The sequence below is a fragment of the Urocitellus parryii genome, chromosome 5 (assembly GCF_045843805.1).
Source record: "Urocitellus parryii isolate mUroPar1 chromosome 5, mUroPar1.hap1, whole genome shotgun sequence".
NCBI classification, from domain to species: Eukaryota; Metazoa; Chordata; class Mammalia; order Rodentia; family Sciuridae; genus Urocitellus; species Urocitellus parryii.
The window spans coordinates 187194522-187214929 of NC_135535.1; the positions used below are offsets into that span (position 1 = coordinate 187194522).

At 53.2% G+C, this 20408-nt stretch overlaps 1 protein-coding gene across 2 annotated transcripts in view; it reads right to left on the reverse strand.

The window, feature by feature from the left end:
• The window catches only part of Sh3pxd2a (SH3 and PX domains 2A), a 215285-nt gene that overhangs the window by 80326 nt on the left and 114551 nt on the right, over positions 1–20408 (reverse strand). For both annotated transcript variants that reach the window (XM_077799000.1, XM_026401179.2), the window contains exon 6: positions 4630–4658. In XM_077799000.1, the coding sequence (XP_077655126.1) occupies positions 4630–4658 (29 nt within the window). The remainder of the gene's footprint in view (positions 1–4629; positions 4659–20408) is intronic.

Genomic DNA, 20408 nt, shown 5'->3' on the forward strand with positions numbered 1-20408 from the left:
CCCAGTACCAGAAAGAAAGAAGAAGAAAGTCAGATGATCACATTTACCCCTCAATTCAGGACACTTTGGTGGCTCATTTTACTCAGGGAAAGTCAAAATTCCTAAAATGGCCTTCAGCCCTTTCAGTGGGTGCTGCTCCATCTCACCCCCCTTAGTCACATCTCTGCTCTCACTCCTATCACCCTGCCATCCCCGATTCTCCACTCTGGTTACAAGCCCTATGAGCAGCCAGCAGACCCACCCTGGGTCCTTGCACCTGCTGTGCCCCTGGCTAGGTGACCATGTGGCTTCAGAAAGATATATATTTTAATTTTTAAACTTATTTACTTATTTTTATGCAGTGCTGAGGATCAAACCCAGTGCCTTGTGCATGCTAGGCAAGTGCTCTACCACGGAGCCCCAGCCCCAGCCCCAGATATATCTTTATAACCTCAACACCTCGCAGAGTGCCTGGCAGACAGCTGGCGCTCCGTGTGAACTAAAGTATCTGGGCTATCTGGGCTGCACACAAGCCACACTTAGTCCTCCTCGGCCACCTCTTTGCATGTGCTCTCTCTGGATTGTCAAAGTGTGCAGCACTCTGCGCCACATCAGAAAAACTCCTCTTTTGTCTAATGTCCCCAATTTGAGGCAGACTGACGCCTCTTTCCTGACCCTGGCGGGTTCATTCAGGCACACCTTCATTTTTCTGTTAACTCCCCTGCTCAACAAGCCAGTGGCCATGGTGCTGGTGAAAGCCCTGCAGCCCAGGTCTTTGCTCTTGAGGTGACAGGCGACAGTAAGCAAGAAAACCCACAAGACAACTGATGGGTGGTCAGTGATATAGAAGGAGGCAGTGACCTGAGACAGCAGCCAGACAGTGGAGGATTGGCGTGGCTTTGCTGAAAGGTGATGATAAAGCAGAAATCCTAAGAAGGGATCAGCCATGTGAAAGATGGAAGAAGAGCGTCCCAGACAGAGGGAACAGGAAGTTCAAGATGTCACAGAGGAATGAGCTTGATGTGTTTAAGGCACAGAGGGTGACCATGCGTCTGAGCAGGATGGACTCAGTGGGGTTTTGTGTGCGGGGTGAGGATGAGGGCACAAGAGGGTAGAAGCCAGGTTAGGATGGCGGGCAAGGGCCAAATCATTAGGGCAGTCCCTGGGGGAATTCAAGCAGTCAAGTGCATTATTTGGTATGAGCGCCCCCTAGCTGTGATGTGGAGAAGGACAGGAACAGGTAAAGGTGAAAGCAGAGACCAGGTAGGAAGCTGGGGCCTTCTAGGGAAAGAGGGTTAGCGATGGTGGAGGTGGGAGAAGCTGGTGGCTCTGGAGGTCAAACTGGCAGGTCAGAGAAGCACAGGAGCCCTATATGATGGACTTAAACAACAGGTGAATGGTAGCAGCTCCTGAGAGGGGGAAGGTACAGGGAGCAATCAGGCTCATGGCAGGGAGGAGCACAGGTGACTGTGGGACCACGCTCGCTGCCTTCCAGTTTTCAAGGGCACATTCCCTCTCCTCCATGAGGCTGCAAACTGCCTCCTCAGTGGAGTCCACCCTGTCTGACCCTTGCTTCAGAGGCTCTATGCTTGAGCAGGGCATGGTGGGAGCGTCTGTGGTCCCAGCACTCACCCCAGCAATGACTCTAGGAAGCTTCATTACAGAGCAGGACAGAGCCCTACACATGCACTCAATTCTATACTTCCCCAGGACTCTGGGCAGTTACCCCCTCTGAACCTCAGGTTTCATTTACAAAATGGGAACCCCCCCCCACCATGTGATATCACTCAGAGTAGCAAGTGAGGAAACATGTAAAGTTCCTAGCACATAGTAGATGCTTATTAAATCATAACAGCTAGCACCTTGGGAGAGCTTCCTAGGAAGCAGGCAATGTTCTAGGCATACTTATGGATATTAATGGAGCTGGCCTTCACTATTACCAAGAGGTGAAATTTACCTAGTGTTCTTCAAAGAAACAGAACCAATATCATGGGGGCATAGAGAAAAAGAGATTTATTTTAGGTATGGAGTGTTGGTGAATTTGAACACTGAAGGTGGGGTTTGGTAGGTAGGAGCCTGAAAAAGAGCTTCAGCAGAGTTCAAATGTAAGTTGCTGGCAGAACTCCTTGCTGGGGGTGGGAGTAGGGTGTCTTTGTTCTAGTAAGATCTTCAACTGATTGGATAAGACCCACCCACATTAGGGAGGGTAATCTGCTTTACTCAAAATCCACTGATTTAAACGTTAATCTCACCCAGAGACATACTCACAGGATATATCCAGCCTCACAGAACATTGAAAATAAAGCTTGACCAAATATCTGGGGACAATGGTCCATTCAAGTTAGCATGTAAACCACAGACACACACACACACACACACACACACACACACACACACAAAGTTAACCATCAAGAGGTAGGCATAACTGTTATCCTAATTTACAATTAAGAAAACAGGTACAGGAGGGTAAGAAATCTGCACAAGGTCACAGACAAAAGCAGTCAGACTCTCCTGCTTGGCTCCAGCACTGGCACTTTCTACCACGACACTAAGTGGCCATTATCATAAGCATACCAAATGTAAATTAAATTTCTCCATCCATCCTTTTCCTGGCCTGAAGGCAGAAGGCACAGAAACTGGAGGAGGATTTTCCTGGGGGAGGCAGCTTGGGTGGGGCCCTGGATTGCTTAGGAAGCCACTCAAAAGCTAAGCTGTAAGAGCCTGGGGTGTGGAGTAGGGACAGGGGGAAACAGGTTCAGAGTGGAAAATGGATTTGTCTAAGATGACAGTTGAGCCAGGAGTAGGTCCCAGGGCTTCAGAAGGTGATGATGACAACGATGGTGTCTACCTGGTAACTTAGGTAGTTAGTTTTGTGCTAGGGACTACTCCTCAGTCCCCCTCCCAGGGCTAAGAATTGAACACAGGGCCTCACACAGGCTAAGCTAACACTCTGCCGGGGAGCTAAATCCACAAACCCTTTGCTAGGGGTTATTTCACATTAACTTCTTTAATATTTTGCATGTGACATGTATTCTATTATCATCTTTGTTTTAAAGAGAATGAGGAAACTGCAGCACAGAGAGGTTAAGAAATTTGCCTAAGGTCACACACAGGAAGAATCTGAACTCAGGCTCAAGCAGTATACTATACCTCTGAGGCCCAGGACAGGTTTCTTGGGGGGGGGGGGGGTCATGACACTACACAATCCCAGTCTTGTACCTCCCTCTCAGCTCTCCCAAATGGGCTCTGCCTGGAAATGACAGCTGAGATGAGACCAAAGTCCCTCAGCTCCTCACCCTCCTCTTCATAAGAGGAAATGCCCTTCTGCCCCAGTGGGCGGGCAAACCTGAACTCAGACACCTACCTGACAGTCATGGACACACCCCTCCTCACAACCGGATGGGTCTCAAACAGGTACACAAATACACTTGAATACAGACTCCAGCCCCCACCACCAGATCTAGCCCAGCTCACTGGCACACACTCCTAGCCTTCACACCCAGACAAGTAAATGTACCCCTGGAGCACACAATTATCTGGATGACACATGTCCACCCCCAACACACACATCACTGCACAACTTTCCTCCTCCCAGGGAGCAGGTAAGCAAGCACTTGTATGCGTAACACATAAAAACGGTACCCACACTCACAAAACAGCAGTTACATCTATCCCAATTCACATCGCAGCTGTGTGCTATCATTCGAGGCACACGAACCTCTTCTTGTACCCAGACCAAGGCACCTGGGCACAAGAGCCGTTGCCGCAAGTCACTGCCTACATTCTCAAGGGCCAGACCCCTCAGATGGCTGCCCAAGGATGCACCATCTCACAAATAATGGGCCACACACGGGTAACATAGATTGCTCCAGCCTGTCCCTGCCCCACCCCCAGAACACAGAGCCCTAATTCCTGGGGACCACACCCCACACCCCTGCATTTGCCATTTGAAAGAAGAGTCTCGCGCACCCCTAGAGAACTCTTGACCCCAGCGGTCAGCGCACAGCACGCAGCGTCCGCCAGTGGACTTGCCCCACCTCGCTCTCCTAGTCTCCGCCCACTTCGCAAACTCTGGGAGGGCCTAGGCACCTGTCAGGCCTGTGCAGAACCGGCTGCCCCCTCCCACGCGTCTCGCCCGCCAACAAGCCGAGCCCCCAGCTTGCAGCAAGGAAAACGCGCTCGCATCTGGGGGAGGGGAAGGTCCACCATACAGGCGCTAAAAACTCAAGTCACTCAAGGATGACCCCTTTCCAGTCCTCATGTCCCTTCTCCAGGGAAAAAGGCCCGTCTCTATATTAACCCTTCCATCACCGCTGCACCACGGGAAGGAGCTGCCCAGCAGTGGCCACCGCAGCCCGGGGCAAGGGGGAGGGATCTGCCTGCCATCGTTGTGGGGGCTTGGGCCCGTCACGAGACAACCCCACACTCCCCATGCATCCACCCCCGCTCCCACCCAGGAGCCCAGGGGACCCGGTGGGAGAGATCTCAGGGGGCAAGGGCTCAGGAGGGGGCACCTGGAATATCCCTGGCTTCTCAGGACCAAAGCGCCAGCGGACAAGGACAACCCCCCAGAAAGTCCTCCGCAGGATCAAACGGGCACATGCAAGAGGCAGAGAGGTTGGAGAGAAAAACGCCTGGAGGCTCCCTTACCTGACTTCCTCTTGGAACTGCCATAATCTCTGAAAAAGAAGCAACAACAGACAGACATGGTTAGATTTCGGAGGGTTAGATTTTTAGGGCTGCGGGTCTCAGGCTGCCGGGGCACCCACGAGCGGGCTGCGGTCGGTCCCGGCGCCTCTGCTCATGTGATGCCCGCGGCTCAGCAAGCCGAGCGCTCCGCAGCTGCACGCACTGCGCGCGGCGCTGCCCGCGGGTGGCCCCGCCAGCCCGGCCTCCGGGAGCGATCGCCCCGCCCCGCCCCGCCCCGCCCCGCAGCCTGCACCCCTGACCGCCACGCCCCAGCCCGGCCCGCCAACGAGGGTTCACCTTCCCCCATCCTCGGAGGACCGAGGAGTGCAAGCCGCTGCCCTAGCACTTGGTGAGCAGGGAAACTGAGGCTCCAAGAAGCAGGTTGCTAAAACCTAGACCCGGACCTGCGCTGTGATGCGGCTCCCCACCCCTGGAGCGTTCTGCCTCCCAGTTCTTTCCATCACTTGCCCCATCCCACTCAGCCTCCTTGTCACGACTGAAATGTCATCTGCTGGATGCGTTTTCCTCAACACCCCCAGCCCCTTAACAGATTTGTGTAACCTTGTTATTTTTATTTTTCTTCTGGTACTGGGTATTGAACCCAGGGGCAGTCCACTTCTGAGTTACCTTCCTGGCTATTTATTTTTGAGCTATTTATATTTGAGATAGGGTCTCGCTAAATTGCTGAGATTGGCCTTGAACTTGTGATCCTCCTGCCTCAGCCTTCCAGAGTTGCTGGAATTTACAGGGACGTCTCACCCCCTTGACCCTTAGATTAAAGTGTGCCTTAGGGCACACTATGGCTCCTTTCCTCCCCCACCCCCCACCTTCTCCTGGGCCCAGCAAAGGTGAAGGATAAACACTGGCTGTGGGGTCAATGTTGAACTCAGCCTTTCTTCTTAAAGGCTAAGGCTGGGCAATCTGGGCAGTTAGTGGGTATAAACACACTACAGGGGTAACTGGGAGGCCAGGAGTGGTAGGGATGGGGGTTGAGTTTCTGAAGGAGTACTGGATTGAAAATCTATCACTGACAATAACTGTTAGATGACCTTAGACTCTCACCCCTCCCAACCTCCACTCCTGTCTTGGAGGCTCCCATGCCCTCCAGGGAGAGATTAACCCAGATTCAGGATCAGGCAGGTTTCCCAAATCCTGCCCCCACACCTTCCCCAATCTTCAAGGGACCCAGGAAGGAGAGTGGCTTTCCTAAACTGAACTTCTGGACCCCTGAGATGCTTTGGGTTTTTGTTTTGCAGTACTGGGAATTGAACCCAGGGGTGGGTGCTCTATCACTGAGCCCTTTTTATTTGAGACAGGGTCTTGCTAAATTGCCCAGGCTGGCCTTGAATTTGAGATCCTTCTGTCTCAGCTTCAAGAGTCGATGGGATTACAGACAAGTGCCATTGTGCCCTGGTTTACAGTGCTGAAGTTGTGTTAGCACGCAGACACTGGCAGGCTGCCATGGGGTCTATCTGGAGACTGGAGGAAATACCTCCTTGCTGTCCATCTTTGGTCCAAACTAGTCAGCTAGATCTGCCTGCTGGAAAGGAAGTCTCTTGGAGAAGGGACAGATCACAGGCAACATCAACCTCATGAAGACTCTGAGTTCCCATTCTAGAGGCCTAGGGATGACCTAGGCCACTGGGTGCTTGTTAAACTGCAAGGTAATCCACCTGTACAGCCAGGGATGACACTCCCATACACAATCTCCTATATTTCCCAAAGTCTGGGCTCTGAGCCCGTTACACTGGAATGCTAGGACAAAGTCTAGGAAGTTTTTCATTTCTTTTTTTATTTTTATTTTTTTTGTTAGTTGTAGATGGACACAATATTTTTATTTATTTATTTTTATGTGGTGCTGAGGATCGAACCCAGGGCCTCACACATACAAGGCTAGTGCTCTACCACTGAGCTAACCCCAACCCTAAAAAGTTTCATTTCTAATCCCTATTCTTCCCCCTCATCCTGTCTGAGAACCCCCTTGGTATGTCAACCCTCCAGCCACACTAAGAGGAAGGGGTTATCATCCCCATTTTTCAGATGAAGAAACAGGTTTAGCAGTGCCCAAGGTCACCCAATGGGGGAAAGGCTGTTATTTATAAACCTACCAGCAGGAATAAAAAATGCTGGATGAGAATCTGTTGAAACTGTTTCTCCAAAAGGCATCAGGAAAGGGGGAGGGGGAATCCCCCAACTTCCAACCAACATGTTCCTCTTTCTGAGCCAGAAGGGAGGCTGGGCAGACACTGTCCAGGTCTGCCTGGCAATGCTATCTTGGAGCTCAAGCATGGGGAGGAGATGACAATCAGGTGGCTGCATCCACCCAGGGGGCTCTCTGTGCCCAAGGAGGGAATTAGCTTTTCAGGATTTTTTTGCTGAGCAAGGCTGGGCCACCAGGGAAGGGCAGGGAATGACTGGCAATGAGGAGCTATTCTCTGTCCCGCCATTTTCCTGCTGGACCTGCTGGGAGAAGACTCCTGGGCTTGGGACTCCACAGCCACCCGATATTCCCGGGGATATCAGCAATCCAGACAGGGGGTCACTTCCTCACAGTGATGCCCCCTTCTCCCCATTGTTCGTGCAGCTGTGGGCTGTTCAGGATTCTCTTCTAGCTCCCAGTAGGGAGGTAGGGAGGCTATTCCCTTGTGACAGGGGAGTACACTGAGGCTCCGGAGTGCAGAAGGGACATAACTCATATGCCTTGAGTGGCTTTGTGCCAAGTACCACATCGGTAAGTCTCAGCCTGGCCACTCAATGTAATCATCTAGAAAGCTGGCTAACCCCCACCCCCATTACCTTCATCTCCAGAAAGCTTCCCTGGGGATTCTGAGGCTCGTCAGTATTGCATAATCTCCACTGGGCCCCAGCCACCCCTAAGACACATCCACACTAAGTAAGAACAGTGTGCTTGGCAAGCCAAAGAAGCTTCCAGACAAATCCCTTGGCCTGCCTGGCCTTCAACCAGAGTGGGGAGCCCACCCCACCAAGGGCTTCTCTCTCGCCCCCTGCAAGTGGAGCAGTCTCTTCTTCTTGCAGGTGAGAAAAACAAGGTTTAGAGACGCTGGGGAACTGGGTCAAGGTCAGGGAGGGCTGGGTTGGGCAAACCCCCAGTGAACACCCCTCCCCGCAGCAGTGGGTGCCAGAGTGGAAGGCAGAGCCCTGGGCCTGACAAGCACGTGGGGTTAATGAGTGAGGCTGAGCGCTTGTGGTGGGGGCAGCCAGGCTGAGACTGAATGGCAGGATGGCAGGCCCAGGAATCCTTCACCCGGTATCTGGCCTCCAGCCCAAGCAGGCGCTGCCCTAATAGGAAACCTCTTAGAGGTTTCCGGTTGGGCACCTTTTAGCAAAGCCATTTTGTATTTTTAGCTGCTGAATATGCTGAGAAGCAGCTTAGGTATCCAGTGGCTGGGAATCCCCCCAACCCTCACATACCAGGGCCCCCACCCCTGGCACACCCACCCCCAAGGGTCTTGCAACCAGTCCTGGCCTGGGCAGGAGGACCAGGCCCTCTGTTGGGGTCCAGTTCCCTCATAGCTCAAGACCCCCTCCCACAACCCTTCTTTGCTCCAAGGCTTGCCGTGAGCCATGCTGACAGCCCCAATCCCACCAGTGACTCCCCTCCCAGGAGGTCACAGTCTAGCCTCCTTCCGACTTGCTGCTGAATCACCATCTCCCACTGAGCCATAGGAAGAGAGGAGGGAAGGGTAGGGCTAGCGTCTCCCTCTAGCGATGCTAGAAGCTAATGTAATTGAAAAGGCCTCCCAGCCTGTGTCTTGAAGGCCATTTGGCCTTCTCCCCAGCTGGTCCAGGGACAGACTGAGACCATAGGCATAGTGACCAATGGAACCAGAAAAACAGGAACATGGAACTTACAGGGCTTATACTGGACAAACTGTGACTGATGGTCCACAGGTCTGGTGGGTTAGGGAAGAGAGGCGGTGAAATCCCTCCAACCCAGCACCCTATTCGAATCTATCCAAGGTCGCCTAGAACCCTACTCCCCAACCCCACGTGACAGCATTCATTCCTAGGCCCTTCCTCCTGGGAGATGCGTCAGCTCTGCATGAGGACAGCCAGTCTGCAGTTCTAATCCGGGCTATTGAGGTACTTCTTTCATCCCTGAGCCTCTATTTCTCCAAATGCAGGATGAGGACAGTCACAGAACCTTGAGCTTTGGGGAGGAGAAAGTGTGCAGCATGCAGAACAGGGCAGCCTGGCTGGACACACACTGTAGGAATCACCTCTGATAGCATTCATTCTTCTTTCATACCTGGATGCTGTGTCCAGCCTTAGTTGCTACCCAGATGGCAAAGGCCTATTGAAACTTGGCTACTACAAGGGCATAGTGGCTCATGCCTGTAATCCCAGCAACTTGGGATTCTGCCGCAGGAAGATCATAAGTTCAAAGTCAGCCTTAGCAATTTCCCCTGGCATTATCTATAAAAGACCTGGGATGTAGCTTGGTGGTAGAATGCCCCTGGGTTCCATCCCCAGTACCAACAAAGCAAAACAAATCAAAACTTGGACCTTGCGGATCCCTGAAACTCTCTGGATATTGGTAAGAGATTGGTGGAGCTGGGTGATCCTAGTCCTGCTTTCAGAGTTTTCACGGACACCAAGACAATCATTGGTCTCTGTCCATTACCAAACACTGGGAGAGCCTAGTGTTTTTGTTGTTGAGATGGGGTCTTGGGGCTGGGGATACACCTTAATTGGTAGAGTGCTTGCCTCCAATGCACAAGGCCCTGGACTCAATCCCCAGCACCATAAGAAAGAGAAAGATAGGGTCTTGCTATATTGCTCAGGCCAATCTTAAACCCCAGGGCTTAAGTGATTCTCTTGCCTCAGCCTCTAGAGTAGCTGGGATTATTGGCACTGTGCTGGGCTAACAGAACACATGGACCCTTCCCAGGAGCAGGCCCTGCATCTTCGTGCTAGCACACACCTGGAAGGAGCGGCTTTCTTCCTTTGCTTTCTTTCTTTTTTTTTTTGTCCTCTCATTTCTCTTGCTGAGACATGATGGGCTCCTTCTCCAGGCATTCAAGTGCAGCAGTTGGTGTGGGAGAGTGAAGGGTATTTAATTCCTGCCCTCTGTCCACCTGCTTTTGCACTGACTCTCCTCTTTCACCCTCCCCTGGAAAATTCTGCTAGGAATGTAGCTCAGTAGCAGCTTGCTGGCCTAGCATGTGTAAGACGCTGGGTTCCATCCCCAGAGAGTTAAAAAAAAAAAAAAAAGAAGAAAGAAAGAATAAATTCCCAGTATCCAGTATTTGGCCTTCAGTGCTCTAAAGTAGGCAGAGCAAGTATTAATCCATTTTATGAATGAGGAGACTCAAATCTGAGGGTTTAAGTGGCTTTCCCAGGCTCCTGAGGCTAGATGGACAGTCCTGACCCAGAATGTTCTCCATGACCCAGAATGTTCCCGATAGGCCTGCCGGCCAGGGACTGGGCTGCAGGAGGGGATGCCCTAGCAGCAGGCAGTGGGCTGTCCCTGGGGAAAGGAGGTGCCATCCTGTGGTCAAGGTTCCCAGAGTGAGAGGCAAAGGCGGGAGCTAAGGCAAGGGGGGGAAGAGGAAAGCCCACTCCAGTGTCCCCAGCTCTGGGAAGGGGGCGGAGTCCCTGCCAGTGCCATTCTGACTGAGCCCCACAGCCTGGGGCTCCCGCCCCGTTCTCCCTCCACAGCAAGCGCCTTGGCAGAGGAGGACACACAGACTTCCAGTCCCGTGTTCTGTCCCTGCTGTCTGCTGGCTGACATTGGCCACTCGGCCTGGGATGCCCGTCTGCAGGGCCTGCTGCTGCTGGGAACTGCTCGAGAGACTGGCTGGGTGCCAGATAGCTGACTTGGGGTGACCTTGAGAGCCACACGGTGGCTGGAGACATGGGCACTGGAGTAGGAGGGCTGGGAGAGAAAGCTCACAACCTTGGCCAGAGGTTAACCTGAAGGAGATACATCCTCATGATTTTGACCACTTTTTGAGCTCCTTTTGTAGGTGGGGATGTTGAACCCAGGGGCACTTTATCACTGAGCTATGCCCCCTGCCCTTTTTAGTTTTGAGATAGGGCCTCACTAAGTTGCCAAGGCTGGCCTCAGACTTGCAATTCTCCTCCTTCATGCCGAGTTGCTGGATTACAGGGTGCACTGCCAACTGCCAAGCCTTTTCCTTTTTTTTTTTGGTACTGGGGATTGAACCCAGCGTAACCACTGAGCCACATCTCCAATTCTTTTTATATTTCGCTGAATTGCTTAGGGCCTCATTAAATTGCTGAGGCTGGCTTTGAACTTAAATCCTCCTGCCTCAACCTCCTAAGGTGCAAGAATTACATGCCCAGCTTCCAACAAGCATTTTAAAAACAGAATAGATAAGAAATAATCAAGGAGTCCCTCATGGGCAGGCTGTATTGTAAAGCTCTGGTTTCAGGTGTCTGACTACCTACCTATCTTTCTGTATTGGGTTGTGATGTGAAATTTATTTCTTATTGTGTGTGGCAGAAAAGTTTAAAAAATACCAACAAATCCTCTGGGTTTCAGATTGTCCACTCCTAAAAGACGTGACTCCCAGTGACCCATGGAGCTGTTGTAAGGATTCTAATCCTCTGGGAGACCCATACAGCAAGACCAGCATGTTCTTCCAAAGCCAAGTTAGGAGGGTCTGAGTGAAGGGGCTTCAGGTCAGCTGGGGGTCTGGAGAGAGCCAGGGGATTTTTTCCGCTCCTCTTAACCCCAAGCCAGGCTTTTGTTCTGGTTTTTGAGGGCCTTTTCACGGAATGGTCTGGAGAGGCAGCGACCTCCAGGCAAGACAGAAGAGGGGCATGAATGCCGTTCTTTGCCCCCATTTGTGCCCTGGTCTAAATTGTTGCACTGAGGGCTCTTGTGTTTAACAAGAATCCATCCTTTCTCTGCAGGGCCTGTGTTTTCCTGGCTTCTGAGAATGGGCCCCATTGTGACCCTGCGGCTAGCCCAGAGAGGCCAGATTCCTGGCCTGGGTGAAAATGCTGAATTCCTGGGGAGGGAAGGGGTCTTGGGTCCCCCAATCTGTGTCCTAGACAGTCTGAATGCTATGGCTATCCCAGACCCCAGAAACCCCCTGGGAGTTTAGCTTGTGTCCTGAACATCCAAGAGGGTTGCTACCACTTCTCCATCCACAGTGAAAGGACAAAGCACTGTCTGTCTGTCTGTCTCCACTGACTTGTCCCACCATTATAAGCAAAGGCCCTGAATGTCTCCAGCCCAGGGATGGACTCTACCTTGTCTGGACCTCAGAGCAGAGAACTAAGAGGGAGAGGGGTGGGTTCAAACCCTGGTTTAGTCGGTCACCTATGACTCCATGATGCAGAAAAGTTACTTAACCTCTTTGTACTTTCAGTTGTAAAGGGGGATAAGTCATTCCTATCTGACAGCGTTGTTATGGGGATTAAGAGGGATAACGGGCAAAACTTTAGGACACCATTGGGCACATGGAGAGGACCTCAGCCAACAGCCTGGGTTCATAAGAAGGGCTAGATTTGGAGGGTGGATGGTTGCCAAAATATGGCAGGTGCTGAGCAGCTCACCTTCGTGGGTATGGACTGTGTAAGACCCTGGCTGCAATCTCAGGGTGCCACATTAGGACCCTGAGAACAGATAGGCCTGGATTCCTATCCATGCACATTCCAAGGAGTCCCACCCAGAAGGGGACTCTGACATGCAGTCCAAGGGAGAAGAGCTAGGAAGCAGGAGTGGCAGAAACAGACAGATGATTTCCTAGAGGGAAAACAGGGCGGAGACTGATCATTCATCCCATTGCCTTGGAGGGCTGTGGGTCTCTTGCAAGGCTACCTGAGATCCTACTTCAAATTTTGCCAGCCTCCGCTCCTTGGATTCTGGGGGGCTGCATGCCAGACCCAGTGAAGGACTGGCAACAAAATGTGGTAATTGGTTTCAACTATGAAGTTCCAAGAGATAAGGACATCAAGGGCCCTCCATGTTTGGAGGTCCTCCTTGTCTTTTTTCAAGTTCATTTGTTTGTCCCTCCATTTATCCAGCAGCCATCCTTCATCCATCATACATCTTTCCTTCATTCACCATCCATGCTCCATCCATCCATTTTCCATTACCCATCCATCCATCAATCACCATCCATCCACCATCCATCACTCATCTATAGGTTGCTGTGGATGCATTCTTGTCCTTGAAGCAGAAGACAACAGTTTTGCTTTAAAAAGCACATTGAAGATACAAGAAAAACATGCAGGAAACAAAGGTGATTAGCTGTCCCAAAACTTGGTCAAAGAGTGCGTGTGTAGGAATTCTCAGGACGGGGACATCCCAGTGGTCCGGAGTGGTTGGGGAAGACTGCCTAGAGAATGGAGGACTAGAGCCAGCCCCTGGAAGATGGGCGTATTTAGAAGGTTAGAGCAGAGGTGGGGAGGAGACTGGAGGTGGAAGGGATAGTGTGAGCAAAGGTTCAGAGGCAGGAATGGATGTGGGGTCACCCAAGGAACACAGGGCCTGGACAGCTCAGGGAAGCAGGCACCAGGGGGAGCAGGACATGCAGCTGGGGCTGGACTACAGTGTGGGGAGCTGGCTCAGACTTCAGAAGGAACTTGTGGGGAGAACCCATGGCGATGTTTGTAGGGTGAGATTTCCCATGGAGAGCGATGGCATCACCTCCATGACTGATAATCAGAGTCTGGACCTGGTTTCCCTGCTGGGGTGGCAACGTGGGGATTGTTCAGGGGAGACAGAGGACTGCTTTGCTCTTGAGCTTCACAGCCTCATCTGTGTGTGTGCCGGGTCTGCGTGACTGACAGACAGACAGCCAGGCCCCGCTGCTGAGCACAGGCCTGGGGCTTGTTCCTGGGCTGCTGGCCTTTGACCCCCGAGTCCTGGTCTAACTTTGAGCTGGGACATGGGAGCTGGGCCAAGGGCTCTCTGCTTCCCATTTAGAGGCACAAGGGAGAGGCCAGGAAGGTGGGCAGGGCTGCTGGGGGAGGGAAGGCCCTGGGGAGATTAGCCTCACGGGCCCTGGTATGGGGGGGACAAAGCTTGGGGTGTCTGTATAGATGAAGAAGCCCAAGGCCACAGGGCTGGTTGGTGGCAGAACTGGGTGTGGCGAGCTGGGGACTGAAGCCCAAGCCAGGCTGATGGTCCTCTCAAGGGCCTGGGCCCTCACTGATTCATCCAGGCAACAGGAATGACCGGCCAAGCCCTGACACCCTCTCTGCTGGGCCAAGAGGCGGACTTAATGAGGCTGCTCCACAAAGAGCAGGCGGCTGCCACACTCCGAGCAGCGGGCGCTCCAAATGCAGGACAAAGGGGCTCTCAGCCAAGGGCCTGGGTACCCATGGAACTTGGGGATGCTCCAGAGCCAGACTGGGGGCTTCCCAATCGCCTGGGGACTGCCTCCTGGCGTGTGGAGGAGAGGGCTCTCCCGGGGAGCCCTGAGGGACCCTGCACCAGGCCAGCCCCGCCCGGGGGCCACGAGACCTGAGTTCCAGGCCTGGCCCTGCCTGAACAGGCAGTGTGGCCTGGGCAGGGGCAGCCCTCTCTGTGCCTCACTCTCCCTGACTGTAAAAATAAGGTCATTGGACTGGGTCCCACCTTAACCCGGACTCAGACACTTCACTTTCACCTACAAACGTTTGATGGGCGACTAAACGCGGGATTAAAAACTTGGCATCTCATACTGCAATCTGTACACGTGGAAAAAAAAGAATTCATACCCCACTTGAATCAAATGTATGATAGGTAATCATTGTCATGTGTTGAGCAACTAATAAAAAAAAAAAAAAAAAAAAAAAACTTGGCATCTCTGCCTCCATTTTGCTTCTGTCTCCTTTGCCCGGAGTCGCCCTGGATCCAGGAATAACAGGTCTGACTGACAGCACCTTACCATGAGTGGAGGTTACCCCACCCCCACCCCCGGGCAACAGGGACCTTCCTATGCCCACAGGGCCTCACTGGACGGATCCTGGTGCAGATGGGCAGGCCTCACCTGATGAGGTTCCCAGCTCTGGAGACTGTGAAAAGCCTCCAGCTAGGCAGCCCCCCTTTCTGTAAAACCCCAAAGTCACTGTCAGCCCCTTAAAGCAGGGCGAGGGTGGGGGTCCCCTCTGCCGTCAGGGAGAACCACGCTGATGAAAGTCCCTGTTGCTCTCCATGGTCACCCTTTCTGTTTGGCTGTGGGGTGAACGCTGCACCTGATTTGTTGGATCCCCAAGGTGAGGCCTCTGGCTGAGGGCTCCTGCAACGTCACCAGCTCCCTGCCACACACAGGCCTGTGTCCCTCTTGTGGCGGGAGGGGTGACCAGGGAGCCCTGGTGACCCTTCTTGTCCCTGTCCTCCTCCACCTGTGTCCCGTCCACGCTGCACCCTCTTCTCTGGGTGGGCACGACGGCAACTATAGAGAAGTCGCTGCTGACCGGGACACCATCCCAGAGGCCAGCAGGCCAGCCCTGGCCCTCTGCCTCTATCCTCCGCCAAGTAACGTCCTCGGAGCTTCTGCTGCCAAGGAGCAGGCCTGAGCCCCAGAGTGACTCCAGAGTGGACACGAGGGGAGGGAAGCCATGGGCTAGATCTAGGATGGAGCCACCACGGAGTGGCTCGCCCCACCTGCGTGGCCCTCCCAAAGGCGGGTGGGGAGTCCGTCTGGTGGTGGTGTTCTTATTCCCTGGCTGTTATGACGAGAGCTCTACGTTTCTGGAGCCTTCTCCCTCTGCCAAGCACCAAACTGAGTCCCGGACACACTTTAGTCTGTGTCCTCACAATGTGCCTATGTGGCAGCTTCCCTTATCCCCGTTTGACAGAAGTCCCCTGGGAGGCTGCTCTTTTAGACAGCCTTTCCCATGCACATGACCCCGACAGGTCCCACACCCTCTCCCAGGTCCCCTCTGCCCCCCGCTGGAGCATCTCTAAGGGACCTGCTTGATGGCCTCATGTTCAGCCACTGTCCCTGGTGCTGCCCTCTTGGGAAGAGAGATGCAGGGCCTGGCCTCCTCCAGGAGGGGCTTCCTGATGACCTTGGCCAGCAACGACCTCAGGGGATCACAGGCTGGTTTCCACAGTCAGCGAGTGACAAAGGTCTCAGCCTGGAGCCTTAGCTGATGGGAGTGGGCCCTGGGTGGGGGTGTGGGTGTGGGTGTGGGTGGGCCCCTCCCTGTAGCACCAGCCAGCTGCTTCACCAGCTGCTTCACTGGTACTCTCCCAGTTCACAGGGATGTGCTGAGCACCTATTGGGTGCCATGCCTCAGGGTCACAGGTTAGAAGAAATCGGCCTCACTCCTGCCCCTGGGGAGCAGAGGCGACCAAGTCAGCAAACTGATGCGGTGCCACAGGAGCCATGCAGAGAACGAAGAGGAAAGGCAGCTGAATGAGGAAAGGCAAGGTGTGAGGAGGTGAGGGGCAAAGGAGAACATGAGCGGCAGATGGCAGAGGTGGGAAGGTTGGGAGCTAGGGAGGTGGGGGTTGGGGACCAGGCTCCCCAGTCACAGGACACCAAGGGCTCTTGAAAGTTACCCGAAGCACATTGGAAAGCCACCAGAGTTGATCTCACCAAGGCTCTTTGGCAAGTCCCCCTGGCTGCTGTGTGGAAGGGCTGGAAACGGGTGTGTGGATGCCCTGCCCCCTGCCCTTGCGGTGGCCCTGCAGGAGAAAGCTGGTGACTGGCGCCCGCTGCTTCCCTTCCTGTCTTACACCGAACTGTGGGCTCCTGCTCTCACCTCCCAGACAAACTTGAATCCTCATCCTGAGATCAGCTTCTGGAGGATTCCATACCAAGACACCTACCTCTCCAGGAATTATTTTGTGTCTCAGGGGACATGAACTGTCCCCTACCTGACCAATAAGTCCTCATGGTTGGTAGGGCTGGGCATAGTGCAGGGTGGGAGCTGACATGGGGAAGATATGTCCTTTGTCCTTGAGCTCCCAAAGCAGCTGCCTGCAGCCATGCAGGTCTCTGAGGTCCCTGACCAGGTAGATAGGTCCACAAGTGACCTTTCCTGCCCAGGCCGAGGTGCCCCTAGAATTTCCATTCTTCAGTCTGCGGATCCAGCTTCTCTAATTGGAATCTGCCTCTGCCTAATGGAGTCAGACCCCAGCATGGCGTAGCTCCTGCTCTGGGCCAGGCAGATCAGTGGCCCTCCTATCTGTCTCCCGTTCAAGTCTCCTTATGAGCTCACCTTGGGCCCGTGGGCAGCCTGCAACACACCAGCCGTGGAGATGCTCCAAGAGCCAGGAAGAGCCCTGGACTTTGAGCTAAAATGCCTGAGGCTGGTGCAGCGTCTCTGACCTCAGGCCAATCTGTCCCCCTGTCTGGGCCGTGTAACCAGCCAGGGCTGGATGGATGATGTCTGAGGAACTTTATGCTCTCAATACTGGGACTGGAGGTGACCTCCCACTCCTGCTTCTCACTGGGACAGCACCCTAGAGATGCGAGGACATCCTGCTCCAATGGCTCCAGAAACGCCCAGCCACACAGCTGCCTTGTTTATCTGTGTCTCTGGCTTTGCTCTTCAACAATAGCATTAGTACCAGCAGGTCCCGGTCATTATGACCCCATGCCACCATGTGCCACCCTGTGCCAAGCACTTGCTGAACTTCATGGCAGGATGGGGAAGAGCCAGAAAGAGCCAGTGGCAAAAAGCCAGATCATCGTGGCCACTTACCAGCTCTGCAAGTCATGTGACCTCTCTGCCTTAGTGGCTTTATGAATAAACTGGGGGAAATAACTGCTCCCCTTCATAGGATAGGTGTAAACGTAAGAGTTAAAACAGGTATATTGCTCAGAAAAGTGCTGGCCCGTGTGAGCATTCAAAAAATAGCTCTCCTTACCCTTCTAGACCTTACAATAACTCCTATTGTCCCTGTCATATTCCTGGGGATAATGAGGCTCAGAGTCATCCACCTCTATTTACTGGACACCTACTGTGCTCAGCCTTCAGCTGTCTGGAGGAATACAGTGAGGCCCAGACAGAGGTGGTCCTGGTCTTCAGGGAACCACAGCTTCTCAGGGAAGCTGGATGCTGAGCTGTTGAATTACATCCTTGGTATGGGCCACACTGAGGCCTAGTGTTGGAGGCGGGGGCAACAGTGGGGCAGGCAGCCTACATGGGGGTGAGTGAGCGGAGTTTAGGTGGGGATTAAAGGTTGCCACACCTGATACACAGCTGGCAAGGGACCTAAGCAGGATCTGAGCTTAGACCAGTAACTCCAAGGCCCCACTCCTCTTAACCACTCTGCCATTTCTTTCCTGGGAGCATCTTAAGAGGGAAAAATGATCATAAGAAACCAAACTGACAATCGGCTTCTCATTTTTTGCTAAATAACTGGGCTGCCAGGACCCCTGCCACTTGGGTACAAGTTGGGCATCTTTGTGGCTTGGCCTGTGAGTCTGCTGCCTGTGCCTACCGGCCTTCTGAGAAGTTTGGTGAGACTAAGCATTGCATTTGAGGTGTTTTTCTGCCGTCCTGGGAGCCTAACTACCTGGGGCTGTGTATAAAGTTCAAGTTGAGCACCCAACTGGGCTGCTAGACTCAATAGGCAGGGAAGGTGCCCGCCAAAATGGGTACATAACCCCTCCACCCTGGGCCTCCACTCAAAGGTCAGCCCACCTTAGGGCTGTACCAGTAATCTGATTGGCCTAGTCCCTGGGCTTTGGAGCGGTTTGTGCAAGGGACAGAGCAGTGGCTAGAATTCCTGGAGGTCTAGCAGCCAGAGTGGGTGGGGCAGGCTCAGTACCTGCACACAGCACTTTGTCTTCTCAGGTAGAAGCAGAGGGAAGGACGCTACTGGAGCTCCCAAACACTGGCATTTTGAATGAATTGAAAACCTCCCTCTGGGATCCTTTTGGGGGTGATGGAAATGTTCTGAAATTAGACTGTGGTGATGGCCACACAACTAGAAATGCATAATCATAAGGGAATCTTAACACAAGTAAAGTGGATAGTATGTAAATTATACATTAATAAGGCTGTTTAGGAAAAAAAATCTCCCTCTGGCCCTATCACTGAGCCAGGCTCCACCAAAACAGCCTCTCGTGGGAGCTCTGGGCTATGTTGCCTAAGGCCATCTGCAGGCCCTTGTGAGTCACAATTCTCTGGGTGGCAAATGGGCCTCGTGTTAGAGGGCAGGAGGGGGATTAAGGGCTCAGCCTGTGATTTGTGGGAGGGGGATTGGCTTTTCTGGATGCTTCCAGAACCAGCTTCCCTGTCCGTTCTATCAGGGGAGCCTGTACCCACCAGGAAGCTCTGTAGAGGTCTGGCTCCAGAGCAGAGAGCCCCCTGAGCTAAGGGAAGAGTCTCAACCAGCTGCTGTGGGGAGCCTGGGCTGGCCCTGGGAATGCCCTGAGCTTTGAATCTTTTCAGGGCTGTGGCTGGGCAAGAGACTGGATCTTCGTTAAGAGATCCTTATCCATAGAATGTCCCTTCCACTCGACCTTCAGCATAGCAGCTCCCGGTCACCACAGCAAGCAGGGAGCCCTTTTTGTCAGGTGAAAGGTCTCATTTTGAAATTTAGAGCTCATCACCCTGGTGTGGTTCAAGGGCTTCTCTTTCCTGCAGCCCTGTGTGGTGGTCTGGGGTACAGACTTGGTGTTGGGTGTCTTAGGTTCTGAATGCAGCCTCTGCCACTTACTAGCTGAGAGGTTATGGAACCAATCTGAGCAACTAATTCTCACTTTTAAAAAAGATCATGAGCCTCACAGAAGAGCACTGCTGGTTAAACAAGGCAAATCACGCTCAAGCTGTGGCACACACCTTTGCCAGACAATCCTCTGGATCTGCAGGTTCTGTAGCTGTAACATCCACTATTGCCACCAGGTGGAGCCACACACACACACAAATGTCTCAAACTGAGTGGCTTGGGATGCAAAGTTAGAATGGTGTGGGAACCCCAGGCAAGCTCAAGACCCAAGTTACAGAACCTGTGATGGGGAAGGGGCTGCATGACCTCCATGATGCTCAAGGTGACCATCCAACCTGGCTGCTGGACTCAATAGGCAGGGAAGGTGCCTGCCAAAATGGGTACAGTTGTCTATGAATGCTTCCCATTCCCACAGCCTGCTGCCTCTTTGGACCACTACAATAGCCAACTAGTCCAGAAAGACATAGAACGTCAGCGGCAGGGGGGACCCTGGAGATCCCCAGATTCTGCACTCTCACCTGATGCTGAAGTGTGGAAATGGTTAATGAACGCCTCAGGCCCATCTCTTCTCAGAAAATCCCCTTATTCATCCTCCAGGGAGACGGAATTTCTTCCAATCCTGGAAGCCGCTGCAGCCTCTGGGACTCCCTGTAGCCTGGAGGCCCTCCTCCGCCACCCCCTCTTGAGGAGCTGGTTCTGTCCTCAGTCTCAGCTTGGATGCCACCTCCTCAGGAAGCCCCCTGCCCACCTGCCCAGGCTGGCTTGTTGATGCAGATGGCCCTGTACCTTCATAACCACTTGTTTCTTTTCTGTCTTCCCCACTGGATCAGCCGCTGTGCTCAGCCCCATTTAAAAATGTGCGGGAACTCTGGCTTTGGGAGTTTCAATAATTCCCCGGCCACTCAGAGGGAGCTGGAGGAGCCAGGGTTCTGGCCGGCACCTATGATTCCTCCCACAGGGGTTCCTGCAAATGCTGTCCTTACCCTTTGTTTCCCATAGGTGGGGACTCAGCTGTGTCCAGTCCCCACAGCTCACAATGATACTCAAAAAGTGCTTGACTGACTCAGTGCTTCCTGCCTGGGTGGCAACAGAGATCCCTGTTCCAAGTAGCCCACGACCCAGG